The following is an 18,228-nucleotide window of genomic DNA, read 5'->3' as shown; positions in this document are numbered from 1 at the left end:
CAAAAACAAACTAGGACAAGGACATAACTTACATCTAACCTGCAACGCACATCGAGAAGAAAATAGACAACTCCGACATTGAATATAATCTAATGGAAGTTGGGCCTTGGATTAATTTGGCCATTCATCACTACTGAGAACGAATTTGTCAAAAAAAATTGAGTAGTATTTCAAATTTTGACTTGAGTTTCTATAGCATTATTACAGATTTATGTTGTGTCTATTTTTTCACAGTTCTTTACTATAACTTTTTAAAGTGTCATCGGAGGCCTTGTCCACCACTAGCCCCGCCACGTCAGATAACCAGCTCCAAATTAAGCTAGAAAAAACCCTTCCGAGAGCACCACAAAAAACATAAGTGCTTACCCTCCGAGAGGCTCAACGTGTGCCTTTATTTCAGACGGTTAAATTACCATGAAATCGTTCGGGATATGGTGACTACTCCTTGAGTTGTTTTATGCGGGGAAGAGGATTAAACCACGAGAACCAACCATCGGTTTGGTGTCTAGTGGGATGGTTGTGTTAAACAATTAGGCACAATTTCCATGATTAATTCCAGAATATTAAGCATGACGAAAACTGCTACTAACATGTGAATCTCAAGCATACTAGAAGCACTAAGCAACATGAACAGCACAACATCGCAAAACATGACACTGATAAACATGTTTAACCAACGAGATGGGATACTGCAGTTATACCAATCGTTTGCAAATGAGGTAGCCGTTGGAGCAGCGATGTTGTTGATGACGACGTTGGTGACGCCCGGTCGCAGAAGACGACGTTGCAGACAACGACGAGCAAGATCGCCCGACCTGGACGGTAGGCGAGCCGTGATGAAGACAGCGAGCAGTCGCGCGCGTGGCGCTTTCCAAAAACCTTATTCGCCCTCTCCCGTACAAGATCACAAAGGCGAGTGGTTCCGGAGACCTGCTCTCCGTTCGCCGGTGCACGCCGGCGCTCGGGATGGGGTGGACTACGGTGGCGGCGCAAGGAACGAGGCGAAACCTAGATTGGTTTTCTGTGTGTTGTGGCGCCCGCATCGTGTCTTTATATAGCGGTTTGGAAAACCCTAACGGGTGCAACGTGGGAGGCCCACGTCGCACGTCCGAGTCGATTGCGGGAGCGACCCGAATCGACTAGGCTGTGACGCGTCCGTCACGACTCCAGACTCAGTTTTCCTAAGTAGCAAAAATAAAGACAGAATTTGTCGAGGCTCGATTCACGAAACGCGATCGCGACGTGCCGAGTCGAGTCGAGTCGAGACGAGCGGAGGAGGAGGAGAAGGAGTGCGTGAGAGACTCTCTTATTCTCACTCACTTACAAGTGCTACAACACTCCACCTTATAAGGTGGTGTGCAACTCCTTCAACTTCCGGGATGGGACTAAACTTCCCACTCCCACCACTTGCTCACACACATGGACCTTTGAGATTTCAGAAATTGCCTATTAGGCTGCCCCATAAATGGCCCAATATTCTAACAATCCCCCACCAGATCTCAAATCCCATTTGAAGATTAGGCAATCCTCGCTACTTGTTTATATACCAGTGTTTCAGCAGAGACTGTTAAGTTGAACTTCCGCCTAGAGCCTTAAGCTACATCTATTAGCAACTTGAACAATGGACTATGCCTTGAATTGCAAGTTTTGTGCCAACAGACTTCACTCAAAGTCATAACCAGTACCTGGCTGGGCGGGTGGAGCATATACGTCGTACTCCCTGGTCTCTTCACGAGTTTACTAGAGATCATCCAAATCTCATAGACTGCGACGTTTACAGTCGGACTCATATAGGTGTGTTCTTTCAAGAATGCTCTGTAGGACAGCATCTTTGCTATCAATAGCCGTCATGAACACATTAAGGCATGTTGCCAACCTACCTTACAGCTCTTTGAGAGTTATGCATCTCCACATAGAGAGGGCTTACTAGATACTCTCCTCAGTCAAACCACTAGCTTGTTCTTCCCAGGTCCTAATTCACGGGATCTCCGATCACATAGGTTGGGTTATCACTATGGTGTGACACTCACGGGTCTCATACCCATCTCCCTCGATGCATTTTCTATCACATTACGTGATAGTCCCTTCATGAAAGGATCTGCCAGGTTTTGTCTGTTTGAATATATGTAACAGTAATTACTCCGGAGTTTCTCAATTTCCTAACAGACTTCAGTCGTCTTTTAACGTGTCTAGATGACTTCGCATTATACTTAGAACTGTTCACTTTGGCAATCACTGTTTGATTGTCACAGTTCATGAGAATGGCCGGTACAGGTTTCTCAACCACTGGCAAGTCCATCAGGAGCTCACGCAGCCATTCTACTTCAACAGTGGTTGTATCTAAAGCAGTAAGTTCTGCTTCCATGGTTGACCTCGTCAATATGGTCTATTTACAAGACCTCCATGACACTGCGCCACCTCCAAGAAGAAATGCATATCCACTTGTGGCGTAGAGTTCATCAACATCCGATATCCAGTTCGAGTCACTATATCCTTCAAGCACAGCAGGGTGCCCTGAATAGTGAATCCCATAGCTCGCCGTACCGTTCAGATAGTGCATGACCCTTTCAAGTGCATGCCAATGATCATTACCGGGGTTTGACTTGAACCTACTCAACTTGCTCATAGCAAAAGAGATATCAGGCCTCGTTGCACTCACAAGATACATGAGCGAACAACAATTTGAAAGTATCTCAATTGATCTCTCGTTGTTTTCTTGTTCTTTCGTAGAGTCACACTGGGATCATAAGGTGTTGGAGAAGTCTTGCTATCATTAAAGCCGAAACGGCTCAAGACCTTCTCAACATAGTGTGATTGCGTTAGCGTAATCCCACTCTCATCCTTAATAAGCTTAATGTTCAGAATCACATCAGCTTCTCCCAGATCTTTCATATCGAAACATTTCGATAGAAAAGACTTGACCTCACTTATCACAATCATGTTTGTAACGAAAATTAGTATGTCGTCAACATACAAGCACAAAATAACACTATTGCCCCCACCATGGCGATAGTACACACACCTATCAGCTTCATTTATGACAAAGCCTGCAGAGGTCAGAGTTCTGTCGAACTTCTCATGCCATTGCTTAGGTGCCTCTTTCAGCCCATACAAAGATTTTAACAATTTGCACACCTTTGTCTCTTCACCTTTTACCACGAAACCATCAGGCTGATCCATATAAATTTCCTCTTCCAACTCTCCATTAAGGAAATCTGTCTTCACGTCCATTTGATGAACGATAAGACCATAGAAGGCAGCCAGGGAAAGTAGTACATGAATGGTGGTCATTTTAGCAACAGGTGAATAGGTGTCAAAGTAATCTTCACCTTCTCGCTGGGTGTAGCCCTTGGCTACAAGCCGTGCCTTGTACTTCTCAATAATACCATCAGGCCTTAGTTTCTTCTTAAATACCCACTTACAGCCAACTAGCTTTCAACCATATGGTCTCTCAGATAATTCGCACGTTCCATTTGAAAGAATCGAGCCCATCTCATTTTGGACAGCTTCTTTCCAATCATCTGCATCAGGAGATGCAAATGCATCTGCAATGGTCGTAGGAGTAGTCCACAAGGTATACAATGAAATCACCACCAAAAGATTTTTCAATCCTCCGTCTCTTACTCCGTTTAGGAGCTTCATTGTCATCCTTCTCAAGGACTATGCCATGTGGTTGTTCATGTGGTTCTTCAGAATAATCACTTGATGTACTAGGTTCAGAAATTATCTCAGAAGATATTCTAGCAGTGATATGCATATCTTTCATAGGAAACATATTCTCAAAAAATGTTGCATCACGAGACTCCATAATAGTATCAACATGCATATCAGGTACCTCGGATTTAACCACTAAAAATCTATAACCAACGCTACACTGAGCATAGCCTAGAAAGATACAATCTATTGTCTTTGGTCCCAGTTTGCGTTTCTTCGGAATTGGAACATTGACCTTAGCCAAACATCCCCAAGTGCGCAAATACGAAAGTGATGGTTTTCTCCCAACCCACTCCTCATAAGCTGTTTTTTTTTCTTTATTCTTGTTTGGAATTCTATTCAGGACATGACACGAAGTCAACAAAGCCTCCCCCCACCATGCCTTAGATAAACCAGCAGTGTCCAACATGGCATTCACCAAATCGGTCAGCGTGCGGTTTTTCCTCTCAGCAACCCCATTTTATTGGGGCGAGTAAGGAGGCGCCCTTTCGTCAATAATACCATGTTCCTCACAGAATTCATCAAATATTTTGGGAAAATACTCCCCACCATGATCCGACCTAAGACGTTTGATCTTTCTCTCTAATTGATTTTCAACTTCAGCCTTATAGATTTTGAAGTAGTCTAAAGCTTCATCTTTAGTTTGCAACAAATAAACATAGCAGAACCTAGTAGCATCATCAATCAACGTCATGAAATACCTTTTTCCACCTTTTGTCAACACACCATTCATCTCGCATAGATCAGAATGTATGAGTTCTAGAGGTGCCAAGTTTCTCCTCGGCTGCCTTGTGAGGCTTCCGAGGTTGCTTAGATTGCACGCAACTAGGGCACTTAGAACCTTTGGCAATGGTGAAATTCGGAATTAAGCTCAAACTGGATAGCCGAGACAGTAGACCAAAATTAACATGACATAAACGAGAGTGCCAAACATCAGCCTCTAAATCAACATTGCCATAAATATGGTTTACTGACTTATTGCAAAATTCAGAAAGTGAAAAGCGGAACATGCCTCCGCACTCATAGCCTTTACCAATAAATTGTCCAAATCTTGACATAACTACTTTATTGGACTCAAACACTACTTGAAACCCATCTCTGCAAAGAAGGGAGCCGCTAACAAGGTTCTTGTTCATAGTAGGGACATGTTGCACGTTCCTCAGTTGCACGATCTTCCCCGAAGTAAACTTCAGATCTACCGTGCCAACACCACGAACAGTAGCATGTGATCCATTCGCCATTAGGACGGAAGAATCCCGAGCGACCTGATAAGAAGTGAACATAGAGATGTCAGTACACACATGAACAGTAGCACCCGTATCAATCTACCAACATGGAGACTGAAAGACTGAAAGTATCATCGGAAAATTACCGTACCCATCAGTGTTGCTAGTGGTCACGACATTGACATTCTTTGTGCCGTTTTTCCCTATCTTGTCTGCACGATCAGGACACTCCTTGGAAAAGTGGCCGAGCGCTCCACAGGCATAGCACTCGAGCCCAGCTTTGTTCAGCACCTTATTCTTCTTCTTATTCTTGAAGGTAGTAGTATTGATAGGACCATTGAACTGGGGCTTGTAGTTCCCTTTGTTCTTGCTATTGTTCTTGACATGGTGATTCTTCTGCACCATGTTGGCGCTAGCCTGAATCTCGCCACCTTTGTCACTCGTGTCCTTTGCCCTAGCTTTCTCCTCAACATCAAGAGACGCTATCAGATTTTCAACCGATATCTCCTGTCTCTTGTGTTTGAGAGATGTGGCGAAGTTCCTCCATGAAGAAGGCAAGTTTGCAATAATGCACTGTAACACCCCGGATGTAACTTTCCATATTTGTAACTCCAACTCTTGCCATTTTCGGCTATGTGCTATGATATTCCCTCCGTGGTCGGGTTTTGTCTTTCGTTTTGCATTTTGTTCATGTCATGCATTTCATATCATGTCATCATGTGCATTGCATTTGCATACGTGTTTGTCTCTTGCATTCGAGCATTTTCCCCGTTGTCCGTTTTGCAATCCGGCGCTCCTACCTCCTCCGGCGCACCCCTCTTGTTTTCTTTTCGTGAGCGGGTGTCAAACGTTCTCGGAATGGACCGAGGCTTGTCAAGTGGCCTTGGTATACCACCGGTAGACCACCGGTTAAGTTTCGTTCCATTTGGAGGTCGTTTGGTACTCCAACGGTTAACCGGGTAACCGCAAAGTCCTTTTGAGTGTTGCAGCAAAACCCCCTCTCTGTACAGCCCAAAACCCACCAAACTCTCTTCCATGCTCTAGGTCGTTCGATCACGATCGTGTGGGCGAAAACTGCACCTCATTTGGACTCTCCTAGCTCCCTCTACCTATATATTTGCATCCCTCCCGATTTACGTTCGCAGTCCAACCCTAGCCCCGCTCCCTCTCCGCCGCCGGACACGTCCGGTCCGGCCGGACGAAAAGCCGCCGCCGCCACGTGGTCCCCGGCCACCGCCCGCGCCCGCGGCCCGCCGGGCCCGTACGCCGCCCTCCGGGCCCGTTCCTCCCGCGCCGCCGCCCGCTCGTCGCCCGCACGCCGCCGCCGCCGCCGCCGTCCACCGGGAGCCCGAGCTCCGCCGGCCGTCCCGTCGCCTCGCCGTGCCCCGCCGCCGTCTTCTACCCGCGCTGCCGCCTCCTCCTCTCCTCCGGTCGTCGCCGCCTCCCCGCCGAGCTTCTCTCCTTCGGCCGTCGGCATCGTCCGCCGGCGAGCTCGAGCTCGCGCCCCGGCCAGATCCGATCGAGGAAGCACCGAAGGTTGACTTTCCCGAGATCCCGAAATATCCTGTCATTTATTTTTACAGCATGTGCCCTTGTTCATAGCATCGTAACACTCTGCATATAGCTCCGTTTCGCGCGTGTAATATATCGAATTGTTCGTCTCGTGATGCTCTTCATTTTGTTCAATTGCACCATGTTCAGTAGAGGCCATATTGATGCCCAAATCTCTGGTGCAAGAGTGCTAGTTGCTGTTATCTGCTGGTTCGTAGCAGAACTTGGAGATTTGTTATTTTTGTATCATTTAATCTGTGCATCTTATGAGCATGAGCTCTACATGTGTTTTGTTGTATGTCATGCCATCTTTCCAGTGGTGTATGCCATGTATTTTTATGATCTCTATGGTGACTAGCACAAGCATGCAAACTAGGCCCCGTAATGTTTCTGATTTCAGGGACTTGGTGTTTTCTCTAAGTCTTTGTCTGCTGTTATTTTGTTGCCATGTAAACTTGATTCTACAGAGAGATCCATGCATATTTTGGAGATGTTCAGTAAGGATGTTTTGTAGATATTGTTGTAATTGATCCATTCCTGCACTTGTTTGCAATTATGGAGTGCCATAGCATGACTCAATCTTGCTCTACTTTTGCTATAAAATATTTTTGACAGATTGTTTACGTGTTATTCAATTTTGCCAAGCTTGTTGTAGTTGATCCGTTCATGCTATGTACTTACTCTTGCCATGGTTAGCTTCATAAACATGCCATCTTTCTGTAGGTATGATTGTTTTGTTATGCATTGCTTTGTGGTGAGTGCATCAAGCTCACCAAGGTGCCCCCATATTATTGTTTCTGCCATGCTCTGTTTTCTGCTAAGTCTGGAACCTGTTAACGAAACTTGCTATGTTTACATGGTTGCCATCATATCTTCTGTTCCTTTTTGGCTTATGGTCAGTAAGGGAATTTTGTCATGTGCATTTAGTAGAACACTTTCATGCCTTGTTTTGCCATATTAAGTTCCTGTAGCATGCTGATTTCGTGCTCTGAACATTGCTACCTGATACTGTTTTCTGCCATGTCCAGTAATTTCACAGTCTGTGAACCTGTTATCTTTTGCACTTTTGCCATGCTTGTTTGAGCTTGTTATGTTGTGAACTAGCCGTATCTCAGTGCTCATCTTTTGTCAAGCATCTCCTTTAGATTACTGCCATATGCCTTGTTGCTATGTTGGAGTGTTGTAGCATTGTTACTTGTTGCATTCATGCTGTCAATCGTAGATTCGTGTCATTCTTGTTTTGCTTGCCATTTGCAAACCGTGCGTCCGTTTCCGGTGATCTTTATATCGATTTCGACCGAAATCATCCCATCTTTCCAGTGGAATGCTTGGTTTGCCAAGTTACTGCCTTGTTCATCATTTTTCCTTCCGGAGCACGCATATGCATCGCATATCATATCTTGCATATCATACATGTTTTGCTTCATGTTGCTTGTGCATTTCTCGTGGTTGATTCTGGGTCCGTTGCTTGTGTTCTTGTCTTGGGTAGAGCCGGGATACGAGTTCATGCACGAGGAACCTGTTGAGTACGCTTACGAGGATCAAGCTTTCGACAACTCTGAGAACCTTGCAGGCAAGATGACCACCCCTCGAAATCACTTCTATCTTTGCTTTGCTAGTTGTTCGTTCTATTGCCTTGCTGCGCTACCTACCACTTGCTATATCATGCCTCCCATATTGCCATGACAGCCTCTAACCATCCTTTCCTAGCAAACCGTTGTTTGGCTAAGTTACCGCTTTTGCTCAGCCCTTCTTATAGCGTTGCTAGTTGCAGGTGAAGTTGAAGTTTGTTCCATGTTGGAACATGGATATGTTGGGATATCACAATATCTTTTATTTTATTAATGCATCTATATATTTGGTAAAGGGTGGAAGGCTCGGCCTTATGCCTGGTGTTTTGTTCCACTCTTGCCGCCCTAGCTTCTGTCATACCGGTATTATGTTCCTTGAGTTTGCGTTCCTTACGCGGTTGGGTGATTTATGGGACCCCCTTGACAGTTCGCCTTGAATAAAACTCCTCCAGCAAGGCCCAACTTTGGTTTTACCATTTGCCACCTAAGCCTTTTCCCGCGGGTTTTCGCGAGCCCGAGGGTCATCTTATTTTAAACCCCGGGCCAGTGTTCCTCTGAGTGCTGGTCCAAACTAGAACACCATGCGGGACCGTCTCTTGGCAACTTGGGTTATGTTGGTACCTGTACGCTTCGCTCATCCGGTGTGCCCTGAGAACGAGATATGTGCAGCTCCTATCGGGATTTGTCGGCACATTCGGGTGGCTTTGCTGGTCTTGTTTTACCATTGTCGAAATGTCTTGTAAACCGGGATTCCGAGACTGATCGGGTTTTTCCGGGAGAAGGTTTATCCTTCGTTGACCGTGAGAGTTTATGATGGGCTAAGTTGGGACACCCCTGCAGGGTATTATCTTTCGAACGCCGTGCCCGCAGTTATGAGGCAGATGGGAATTTGTTAATGTCCGGTTGTAGAGAACTTGTCACTTGACCCAGTTAAAATATATCAACCGTGTGTGTAGCCGTGATGGTCTCTTCTCGGTGGAGTCCGGGAAATGAACACGGTTTGAGTTATGCATGACGTAAGTAGGAGTTCAGGATCACTTCTTGGTCATTGCTAGATGACGACCGTTCCGTTGCTTCTCTTCTCGCTCTCATTTGCGTATGTTAGCCACCATATCTGCTTAGTGCCTGCTGCAGTTTCACCTCATTACACCATCCTATCCTATAAGCTTAAATAGTCTTGATCTCGCGGGTGTGAGATTGCTGAGTCCTCGTGACTCACAGATTCTACCAAAACAGTTGCAGGTGCCGACGATGCCAGTGCAGATGATGGGATCGACCTCAAGTGGGAGTTCGACGAGGAACGTGGTCGTTACTATGTGCCTTTTCCTGATGATCAGTAGTGGAGCCCAGTTGGGACGATCGGGGATCTAGCATTTAGGGTTATCTTATTTTCATTTGGATCTTGACCGTAGTCGGTCTATGTGTGTATTTTGGATGATGTATGAATTATATTTATGTATTGTGTGAAATGGCGATTGTAAGCCAACTGTTTATCCCATTTTTGTTCATTACATGGGATTGTGTGAAGATGACCTTCTTGCGACAAAACCACAATGCGGTTATGCCTCTAAGTCGTGCCTCGACACGTGAGAGATATAGCCGCATCGTGGGCGTTACATGCACCCAGCCACAAATCTGTCAGGCAACGCAACCTTGAGGAATTTGAGCTCTTTTGCAATGCACTGTATTTCATGAGCCTGTTCAACTACAGAACGATTATTCACCATCTTGTAGTCGTGAAAGCTCTCCATGACATACAGCTCACTGCCTGCATCGGTTGAACCGAACTTAGTATTCAGTGCATCCCAGAGCTCCTTAGCATCTTCGATGTGCATATACACATCGCACATACGCCCATCAAGGACACTCAGAACACAGCCTCTGAAATTAGTATTGGCTTCCTTGTGCTTATTCTGATCTTCATCAGATGCACCTTCAGGAAGACCATTACTGATCAGGTCCCAAACTTTCATGGACTGGAGCCAAAGTTGGCATCTCACTTGCCATCTCTTAAAGTTGGTACCCTTAAAACTTTCCGGCCTCATAGCATCGGCAAGCCATAGTAAGTTCAGGAAATTGCCTAAAATAAGGTTTTTGGATTGTTAAACAATTAGCATAATTTCCATGATTAATTCCAGAATATTAAGCATGACGAAAACTGCTACTAACATGTGAATCTCAAGCATACTAGAAGCACTAAGCAACATGAACAGCAGCAGCACAACATTGCAAAACATGACATTGATAAACATGTTTAACCAACGAGATGTGACACTGCAGTTATACCGATCGTTTGCAGACGAGGTAGCCGTTGGAGCAGCGATGTTGTTGACGATGATGTTGGCGACGACCAGTCGCAGAAGACGACGAGCAAGATCGCCCGACCTGGACGGTAGGCGAGCCGTGATGAAGACATCGAGCAGTCGCGCGCGTGGAGCTTCCCAAAAACCTTATTCGCCCTCTACGGTGGCGGCGCAAGGACTATAGAGGTTTGGAACGACTCCAGACTCAGTTTTCTTAAGCAGCAAAAATAAAGACATAATTTGTCTCGGCTCGAGGCTCGATTCACGAAACGCGATCGCGTGTCATGTCGTGTCGTGTCGAGACGAGACGAGCGAGCGGCGGAGGAGTGCGCGAGAGACTCTCTTATTCTCACTTACTTACAAGTGCTACAACACTCCACCTTATAAAGTGGTGTGCAACTCCTTCAACTTCTGAAATGGGACTAAACTTCCCACTCCCACCACTTGCTCACACACATGGGCATTTGAGATTTCAGAAATTGCCTATTGGGCTGCCCCATAAATGGGCCCAATATTCTAACAGGTTGGACCTCCGTCCCAATGAGGGATCAAACCGCATATTCGACAACTCATATCCTTACAGCCTGAGGCGACGTTTCTGCCGATAGCGAGGGGCGCGCCTGTGATTGACGACTCTGCCCAATCTTAAAAGCTCGGTAGATGGTGGTCGGACGCACATAAGTGCGCGTCATGACGGCATACATGTACATATATGTGTGTTTCTACTATATTATTACGATTTTACAAAGGCTTGATGTCGCCACATGTGTCCATTGTTTGGACGGAGAGAACGAAGGCCGCCGTGTACAATGCCGCCGTGTGAATTTGTCTGGCTCGTTCCAACGAGCCATCGATCGCCGGCAGCTCAACAGCGCTTGGCCTGTGCATGCAATGCATATATATGCTCGCCCGGTGTTGCTTGTTCTCCAGGATCATCCTATCCTAATCAATTTCAGGTGGACGAACGAGACGACTGCATTTCACTCCCAAGACTCTGAGCTGCTCAAGGCTGAAGCCCATGGCTTGGTCACTGCCTGCGGCTACCGGTAAGAATCTTCTGCCGTTCGACTTCGTCCTTAATTTCACCCCTGTGTGAAACAGTACTAGCAACATGAATGTCTTGGCAAGTAATACTGTAGTTCCATACACCGTAAAATGTATTCTTTTTTTGAAAGATCTCTAAAATGGTACTATTGTAGTAGAGAACCGCGGGCAGGGCCTGAATTGATCTTCCGTCTTTTAAATATAATAGTTTCTTCATAGATTGGAACATCTATGGGATGGGGCCGGATCCTCTGACATATTGCACACTGTCGTTGGCCCACTGACATGTGTGCCCGGGTCCACATGTCAGTCGGTGAACGGCACCTCAGGGGAGCCGCGTCCCTATGGGATTGGAAGAGCAACTTGTTGGTTGCAGCATCCATTCGTAATCTTGATATAAACCTGCATCCGGAAGAAGACATAGGGCTACGGGGCAATCAAACTTCGTCATATGGGCCGTACTTGTGAGGCCAACCCGTGGGCACGGATTTTTGGCCCGGCACGACGCGTGAATTAAAGGGCCGGACAGGCCTTCAGCCCGCCACAGATCAAAGTCGATCCCTGAAGCCAGGCCTTAAGGTCGGGCACGAAATGACCCCTTTAAATTGCGCGGCCTTTTTAGGATTGTTTCGTCTTTTTAGGATAGTGATGCCTTGGCCTTTTATGGACTGTTTTGACTCTTTTTTACAAATTTGGGCGCCTTTTTAGGGGTGATTTAGGCTATTTCGGTCCTTTTAGGTTATCTTGACCCTTTTAACGCTGGTTGGCCCACAGTCAAGAAGTCCTAGGTCGGACCTTTTAAGTCACGTGCCACGCTGGTTCTCCAGCTCAGGCCTTCGGGCCGGCACGGCCCTTTTATTGACGGGTCCGTGCCATGCCGGCCCATATGCCCAGTTCTGGGTCAATCTAGCCATCGCAAAAATAATAATTCTTCCTCATGTGTCCAAATTCCCGTCAGATCATATTAGCGCCTTAAGCACTACTTATAGCGCTATAGGTAGAAGGCGCACACACATGGTTCGCTAGGACAGAAATGGGCTGCCAACCCGTTATTCCTCCCATCGGTTTTGTGAACCGTTCGCTCCAGTTTTTGGGCTGGGTTTCTTCTGTTGTTTCTTTTTCTTTTTCTTTTTTATTTATCTTTAATTTTTTTCTTATTTTAATTTTAGATTTCCATTCTGAAAAAACTGCAGGCTTTTTTCAAAATTATGAACATTTTTAAAATTTTAGAATTTTCAGTTTTCATGAACTATTTTCAAATCCTTGTACTTTTTAAAAATTCATGAACACATTTCAAATCCGTGAACATTTTGAAAGTTCATGATATTTTTCTCAAATTCATGAGTTTTTGAAATACATGAACTTTCATCAAATTCATGAACTTTTTCTCAACTCATGAATAATTTGCAAAATGCATGAACTTTTTTCAAACGAGAAAACTTTTTTCTAACCACTACAGTACCTTGTTTTTTTTTATAGTCAGTACCTTGTTTTTTTATAATTCGCTACAGTACCTCGTTTTTTTAGGCAAGCTACAGTGCCTCGTATCGCTACAAAGACTCTCCGCCCCGCACAGGCTCCGCAAATGGGCTGGCCCAGTTGGGGATGCTCTCTGTGCGCTAGAGTGAATCAAAATACAAAATGGAATCACTAAAAAAAAAACGAACCCCAATTCCCCCACCCAGCACGCCAGGCCGGCGAGATGCCTGACGGCGATGCAAAGGCCCGCGCCGCCACCACCAGTGCGGCACCTCCGGGTCCTCCTCCGCCTACAGCCATGGTTCCTCCAGCCGGCGCCGACACGCGGAATCCGAGTTCCCGGCGGCGCCGCCCTCGCCGTCGTGCCAAGGCGCCGGGCTACCAGGCCCTGTGAGGTACGGGAAACCCTAGCCGCACGATGCAGTTACCTGCTTATCGGAGCTGGCGCTTGTGATTCGAGTACGACGCATCGACCATGCCTGGGACGCGATTTTATTTACTTTTTGCTGGTGAATTTTATCTTGTGTGTCCTTGTCATAGTGCACTGCAACTCTGCAAGCTCCGAGCATTTGGGGAAATTAGGAGCTTATCCAGTTCGAAATTGCATAATAGTTTTCCCAGTGCGCGCATGGCCAGCACAAAAATAGACAGTGCATACATTTTATATTGCTGGAGAAAACCATTTTACAGTTTATTGTGAATTTTAGTTAACTACGTACATGTGGAATCAGTAGCAAAACGATTTTTTATGCACTTGATGGTGGGATGGAAGAAATAGGCTGTTTTCCTGTGGCGAATGGGGGATTAGAGTGCTAGTTGTTGCGTAGAAGATTATTTCTACAATTTTTTTTTTTTGGATTAGAGGTAATATTTTTCCTACAGTTTCTAGAATGAGATAGAAAGAAACATGGAGTCTAGAGTCTGGACTGTAGACTTCTCCTTTTTGGTCTGCTCCCCAGCATAGACGCGTAATGAAGATGCGAACTTAAACTCTTGTATGGTGAAAGAAAACTTGAAATCAGATAATAATAGCTAAGAGAGACATACAGAGTTGATGCTTTGTTATATAAGACGAGCATTAACTTTATTTTCTTCATCTGATTCAGATATTATTGGGTCAAAACGTTTGTACTAGTGGGATCAAACTCTTAACTAACTACTGATGTATTCCTTATGAATGGACTTCTATGACATTTTCCTTAAATGGTGCTTGGATTGGAGGGGCTTTGGCATACTCTGCAAGAAAGCAAATATTTGTTATCTACTCACTCGCCGTATTAGGATTTTTTTTTGTATTTGTGGGGCCAAATGTCCCATAGCGACAGTATAAACATGCATCCAGAGTAGATAGATAAATATGTACATGATACATCTCTTGGCCCTTGCCTACAGGTCTGAAGCTCTTACTACTTGTCGCTGCCACGCTGACCCTGCAATATAGTGCTACCGCTTATGGGGCTGGGTACTTTGGGAACATCAGCATGGCACGGCCCGGCTGCCCAGACAAGTGCGGTAACGTCAGCATCCCGTACCCGTTCGGCACCGGAAATGGATGCTTCCAGGAACCCTTTAATGTCACGTGCAATGTGAGCGGGGCATATCTGGCCTCCACCAAAGTAAGGATACTGGACATCAATCTTACTCTAGGTGAGATTCGCGTTCAGAACCCATACATAGCATGGCAATGCAACCATACCAATGGAACCAATAGTACTAGTGGTGATTTGGAAGGCCTACGTCTTGATCCTTTTCATAAGCTTTCCTACACCAAGAACAAGTTGACATCACTCGGTTGTGCTACACTTGCAATTGTCGTAGGAGGCACCAAGGGCAAGAACCAGCTTGAATACCCCACTGTCAACTCATGCTTTTCATACTGTACTGACGCAAGTAATGTGGATAATAGCTCTGGATGTGCTGGAATGGGTTGCTGTCAGTCCTCCTTCCCAGGAAATGTCAGTTCCGTTAACACCACATCTGAACCAGTACCAGATATATACGACTCAACCATCCAGTCTTTCAGCCCGTGCAGCTACTCTTTCGTTGTTGAGGAGGAGTGGTTCAAGTTCGATCCTTCATATGCCAGCTCTACCGATTTCGCTACTAAATATGCAGATGGAGTTCCTTTGGTACTCGATTGGATTGCCGGTAATGGAAGTTGTTCTGAAACCAGCAAGATGGGATCACAGTATGCCTGCCAAGCCATGAACAGCGAGTGCATTGATGTGTCCAATGGCCCCGGTTACCGCTGCAACTGCTCTCAAGGTTATGAGGGCAATCCCTATCTACAAGGAGGGTGCCAAGGTATGCATATGCATCGCCAAACGTCCACCTATGCTCTTCTTTCTGTCAGCTATTATTGTTCATGGAATGCGATTTCTGTTGATTCATGTTGAAATTCCCCTCACGCCCTCGAATATGATTGACAGACATCAATGAGTGTGAACCTCCAAACCAGTCCTTGTATCCTTGCAAAGGTAATTGCAGAAACACTGAGGGGAGCTACACCTGTTCATGCCCATCAGGATTCAGGAGCGATGATCCAAAGAGCATACCCTGTGTTCGAGCTGACCCAAACAAAGCACTGAAGGTGGTCTTAGGTAATGGTGTTATAAGAAATCAAAATATATTTTTGCACCCCAATTGTTCACACACTGCTTTACCATTAACAGAAAGCTTTTTTGTACTTTTTTATGCAAGTCATATACAAACAGAGTACAGTTTGTACAGAGCTCAGAAGTTGGTCATAGCCTCATAGGTAATGGGGAAGTTAATGATTGAAATATTTTGCACACCTGTTGTGCATCACACTGCTTAATATAGTAAATTTGAAATCTCTTTTGCACTTTTTATGCTAGTTATGTAAGTCCATGAAGAGTTTGCATTCATATCATACAGAAAACTAGAGGGTGTGTATAGCACAACATGTTGCATTGTGTTTTAGCCAAATGTGGTCAATGTCTACCGGTTGAACTGATGGTATTTAGCCTCCATTTTCAGGCTTATCCGTCAGTGCTGTCTTCCTCATGGTTTGTTTCTTCGCTCTATGGGCTGAGTATCAGAAAAGGAAGCTGGCAAAAGAGAAGGAAAGATTCTTTGATCAGAATGGTGGTCAGATATTATATCAGCAAATTATGTCAAAACAAGTCGATACTTTGAGGATATTCACGCAAGAAGATCTGAAGAAGGCCACGAACGATTTTGACGAGAGCAGAGAACTGGGCAAGGGTGGTCATGGCACTGTCTACAAGGGCATTCTCAAGGATAACAGGGTAGTGGCTGTGAAACGCTCGAAGATCATGAACGTGGAGCAGACCGACGAATTCGTGCAGGAGATAATTATACTTTCACAGACCAACCACCGGAACGTGGTCAGGCTTCTAGGGTGCTGCTTAGAGGTGGAGGTCCCCATACTGGTCTACGAGTTCATCTCGAACGGCACTCTCTTTGAGTTTATTCATCGTAACCATGGAAGTCCACCTCCTTCGCTGGACAGCCGTCTCAGGGTCGCTCAAGAATCAGCCGAAGCACTGGCCTATCTGCATCTGTCCACTAACCACCATATAGTCCACGGAGATGTCAAGTCCATGAACATTCTCTTGGACGACAACTACATGGCGAAAGTGACCGACTTTGGGGCATCGAGGATGCTCCCCAAGGACGAGTCCCAGTTCATGACGCTGGTGAAGGGAACCCTGGGATATCTAGACCCCGAGTACCTGCAGGAGCGGCAGCTCACAGAGAAGAGCGACGTCTACAGCTTTGGGGTCGTGCTGCTGGAGCTGATCACAGGGAAGACGGCGATCTACCGCGACGGCCTCAAGGAAGGTAAGAGCCTCGTGTCATCCTTCCTGCTCGCGATGAAGAATGAGAACCTCGAGGGCATCCTGGACCCGAGCATCGCGCGTGCGGGGATGGAGGCGCTGCTGCGAGAAGTCGCCGAGCTCGGGCGGACTTGCTTGGGCCCCAGGGGCGAGGACAGGCCTTCCATGACCGAGGTGGCCGACAAGCTGAAGGCTATGCGAAGCGCCTGGAGGGAGAAACTGGCGCCGGGGCATGCCAAAACAGAGTGCCTGGTTGTGTGCTCGTCGCCTGCGGCTCTGGCGCCGTGGTATCCCCCGTCCTCGAGGTCCTCCTCGGGGGAGCTGTACATGTCTGGAATAGGCATAGAGACACCCAGATGACAGTTGCATTCGAGCCTTCTACCAAAATGACAAACTAATTTATCCTACTAGAGGTACCAAGTATCTAAGTAAATGTTCTCATGGGATTTGTATGTTTTTTCTGTTTCGTTGTGGAGTCTTGCCATGACAGGCTATTCGATATCTGAACTTTCAGTTTCAGTGTGAAGAAACACACGCACACACACAAAAAAAAAACATTTTCAGGGCGATCAACAAGCACAAGTAGTTGATATGTTTTCAAGCAAACAATCGGAGTAGTAGGATAGTAGCGAAATATTTCATTCATACTCCCTCCAACCGGGTTTATAAGGGCAAGGCCAACGCGTAGCCCCAAACCAGATGCCCCGCAGGCCAGCTAGGTTGGGACTCCACCGTGGAGCAAAACCAGCAGCCTCGCAGGTGTCAGTGCTGCTTCTGCATCGTCGTATTTTAGGTTGAACTTTGGGCATGGATTTAACCAGAATCTGTATGTTTAGACTGAGCGGTCAATGATCCTCTTACTAGAGGCAGGCTCGTACATGAAACCATGTGTTGAGAATGTTTTCTTCTTTTTCCCGACTTTGTTTTCCTTTTTGATTGAGGAGTTGCCCGTGGTGGTTGAGAGGACAAGGGGCGCGTGCCATCATCTTTTCCTGTCTGTGACTGAGAGTGCCATTTCGCATAAATCTTCTAAAGACTAGGATGTGCCGGTTTTTTCTTAACACAGTACTGACGCAAGCCATTTACGAATTCAGCGTGGGCTGGAGATACCACTGTCCCTCTAACCATCCAACCACAGGTTGGTTCGCTTGTTTATTATTTGTTTGGCGCGTGAGGAAGATGATGGTGTTAGGATTTTTTTTTTCTAGGTGATGAGAGAATGCACGAAACTTAGGCTGGCTGTTGTTGATTAATTTGAGAAATTGTTGACCCAGTCAAAATCATGAATCAAATTCAAAACTGATTGCCTCAATTGAATGGGAAAGCTTCTTAAGAAATCGTTGATCCGATCAAAATCGTGAACCAAATCCAAATATAACATATTAGTTGAGTGAAAGGGCTATAAAATTAATCAAGGAGCAGCGTATATATCGAAAAAGAAAAAGGAGAGAAGGATCGGTTTCTTTTTTCTTTTTCTTTTTTGAGGGGTTGGAGAGAAAGGATCGTTAGGAGCGGG

The 18,228-nt window shown here is 45.8% G+C and overlaps 1 protein-coding gene across 1 annotated transcript; it reads left to right on the top strand.

The window, feature by feature from the left end:
• The first annotated feature begins 12,997 nt into the window (after positions 1-12,997).
• LOC109732937 (wall-associated receptor kinase 3) lies at positions 12,998-17,231 on the top strand. The gene is made up of 4 exons (XM_020292144.4): positions 12,998-13,283; positions 14,281-15,192; positions 15,318-15,488; positions 15,889-17,231. The coding sequence occupies exons 2-4, from the start codon at positions 14,370-14,372 to the stop codon at positions 17,070-17,072; spliced, it is 2,178 nt and encodes a 725-aa protein (XP_020147733.1). The 5' UTR covers positions 12,998-13,283; positions 14,281-14,369; the 3' UTR covers positions 17,073-17,231.
• Positions 17,232-18,228: the final 997 nt, after the last annotated feature.

Source organism: Aegilops tauschii, chromosome 7, assembly GCF_002575655.3.
Source record: "Aegilops tauschii subsp. strangulata cultivar AL8/78 chromosome 7, Aet v6.0, whole genome shotgun sequence".
NCBI lineage: Eukaryota > Viridiplantae > Streptophyta > Magnoliopsida > Poales > Poaceae > Aegilops > Aegilops tauschii.
Note: the sequence above shows the minus strand (reverse complement) of the source record. Positions and strands in the feature narration are given on the sequence as shown.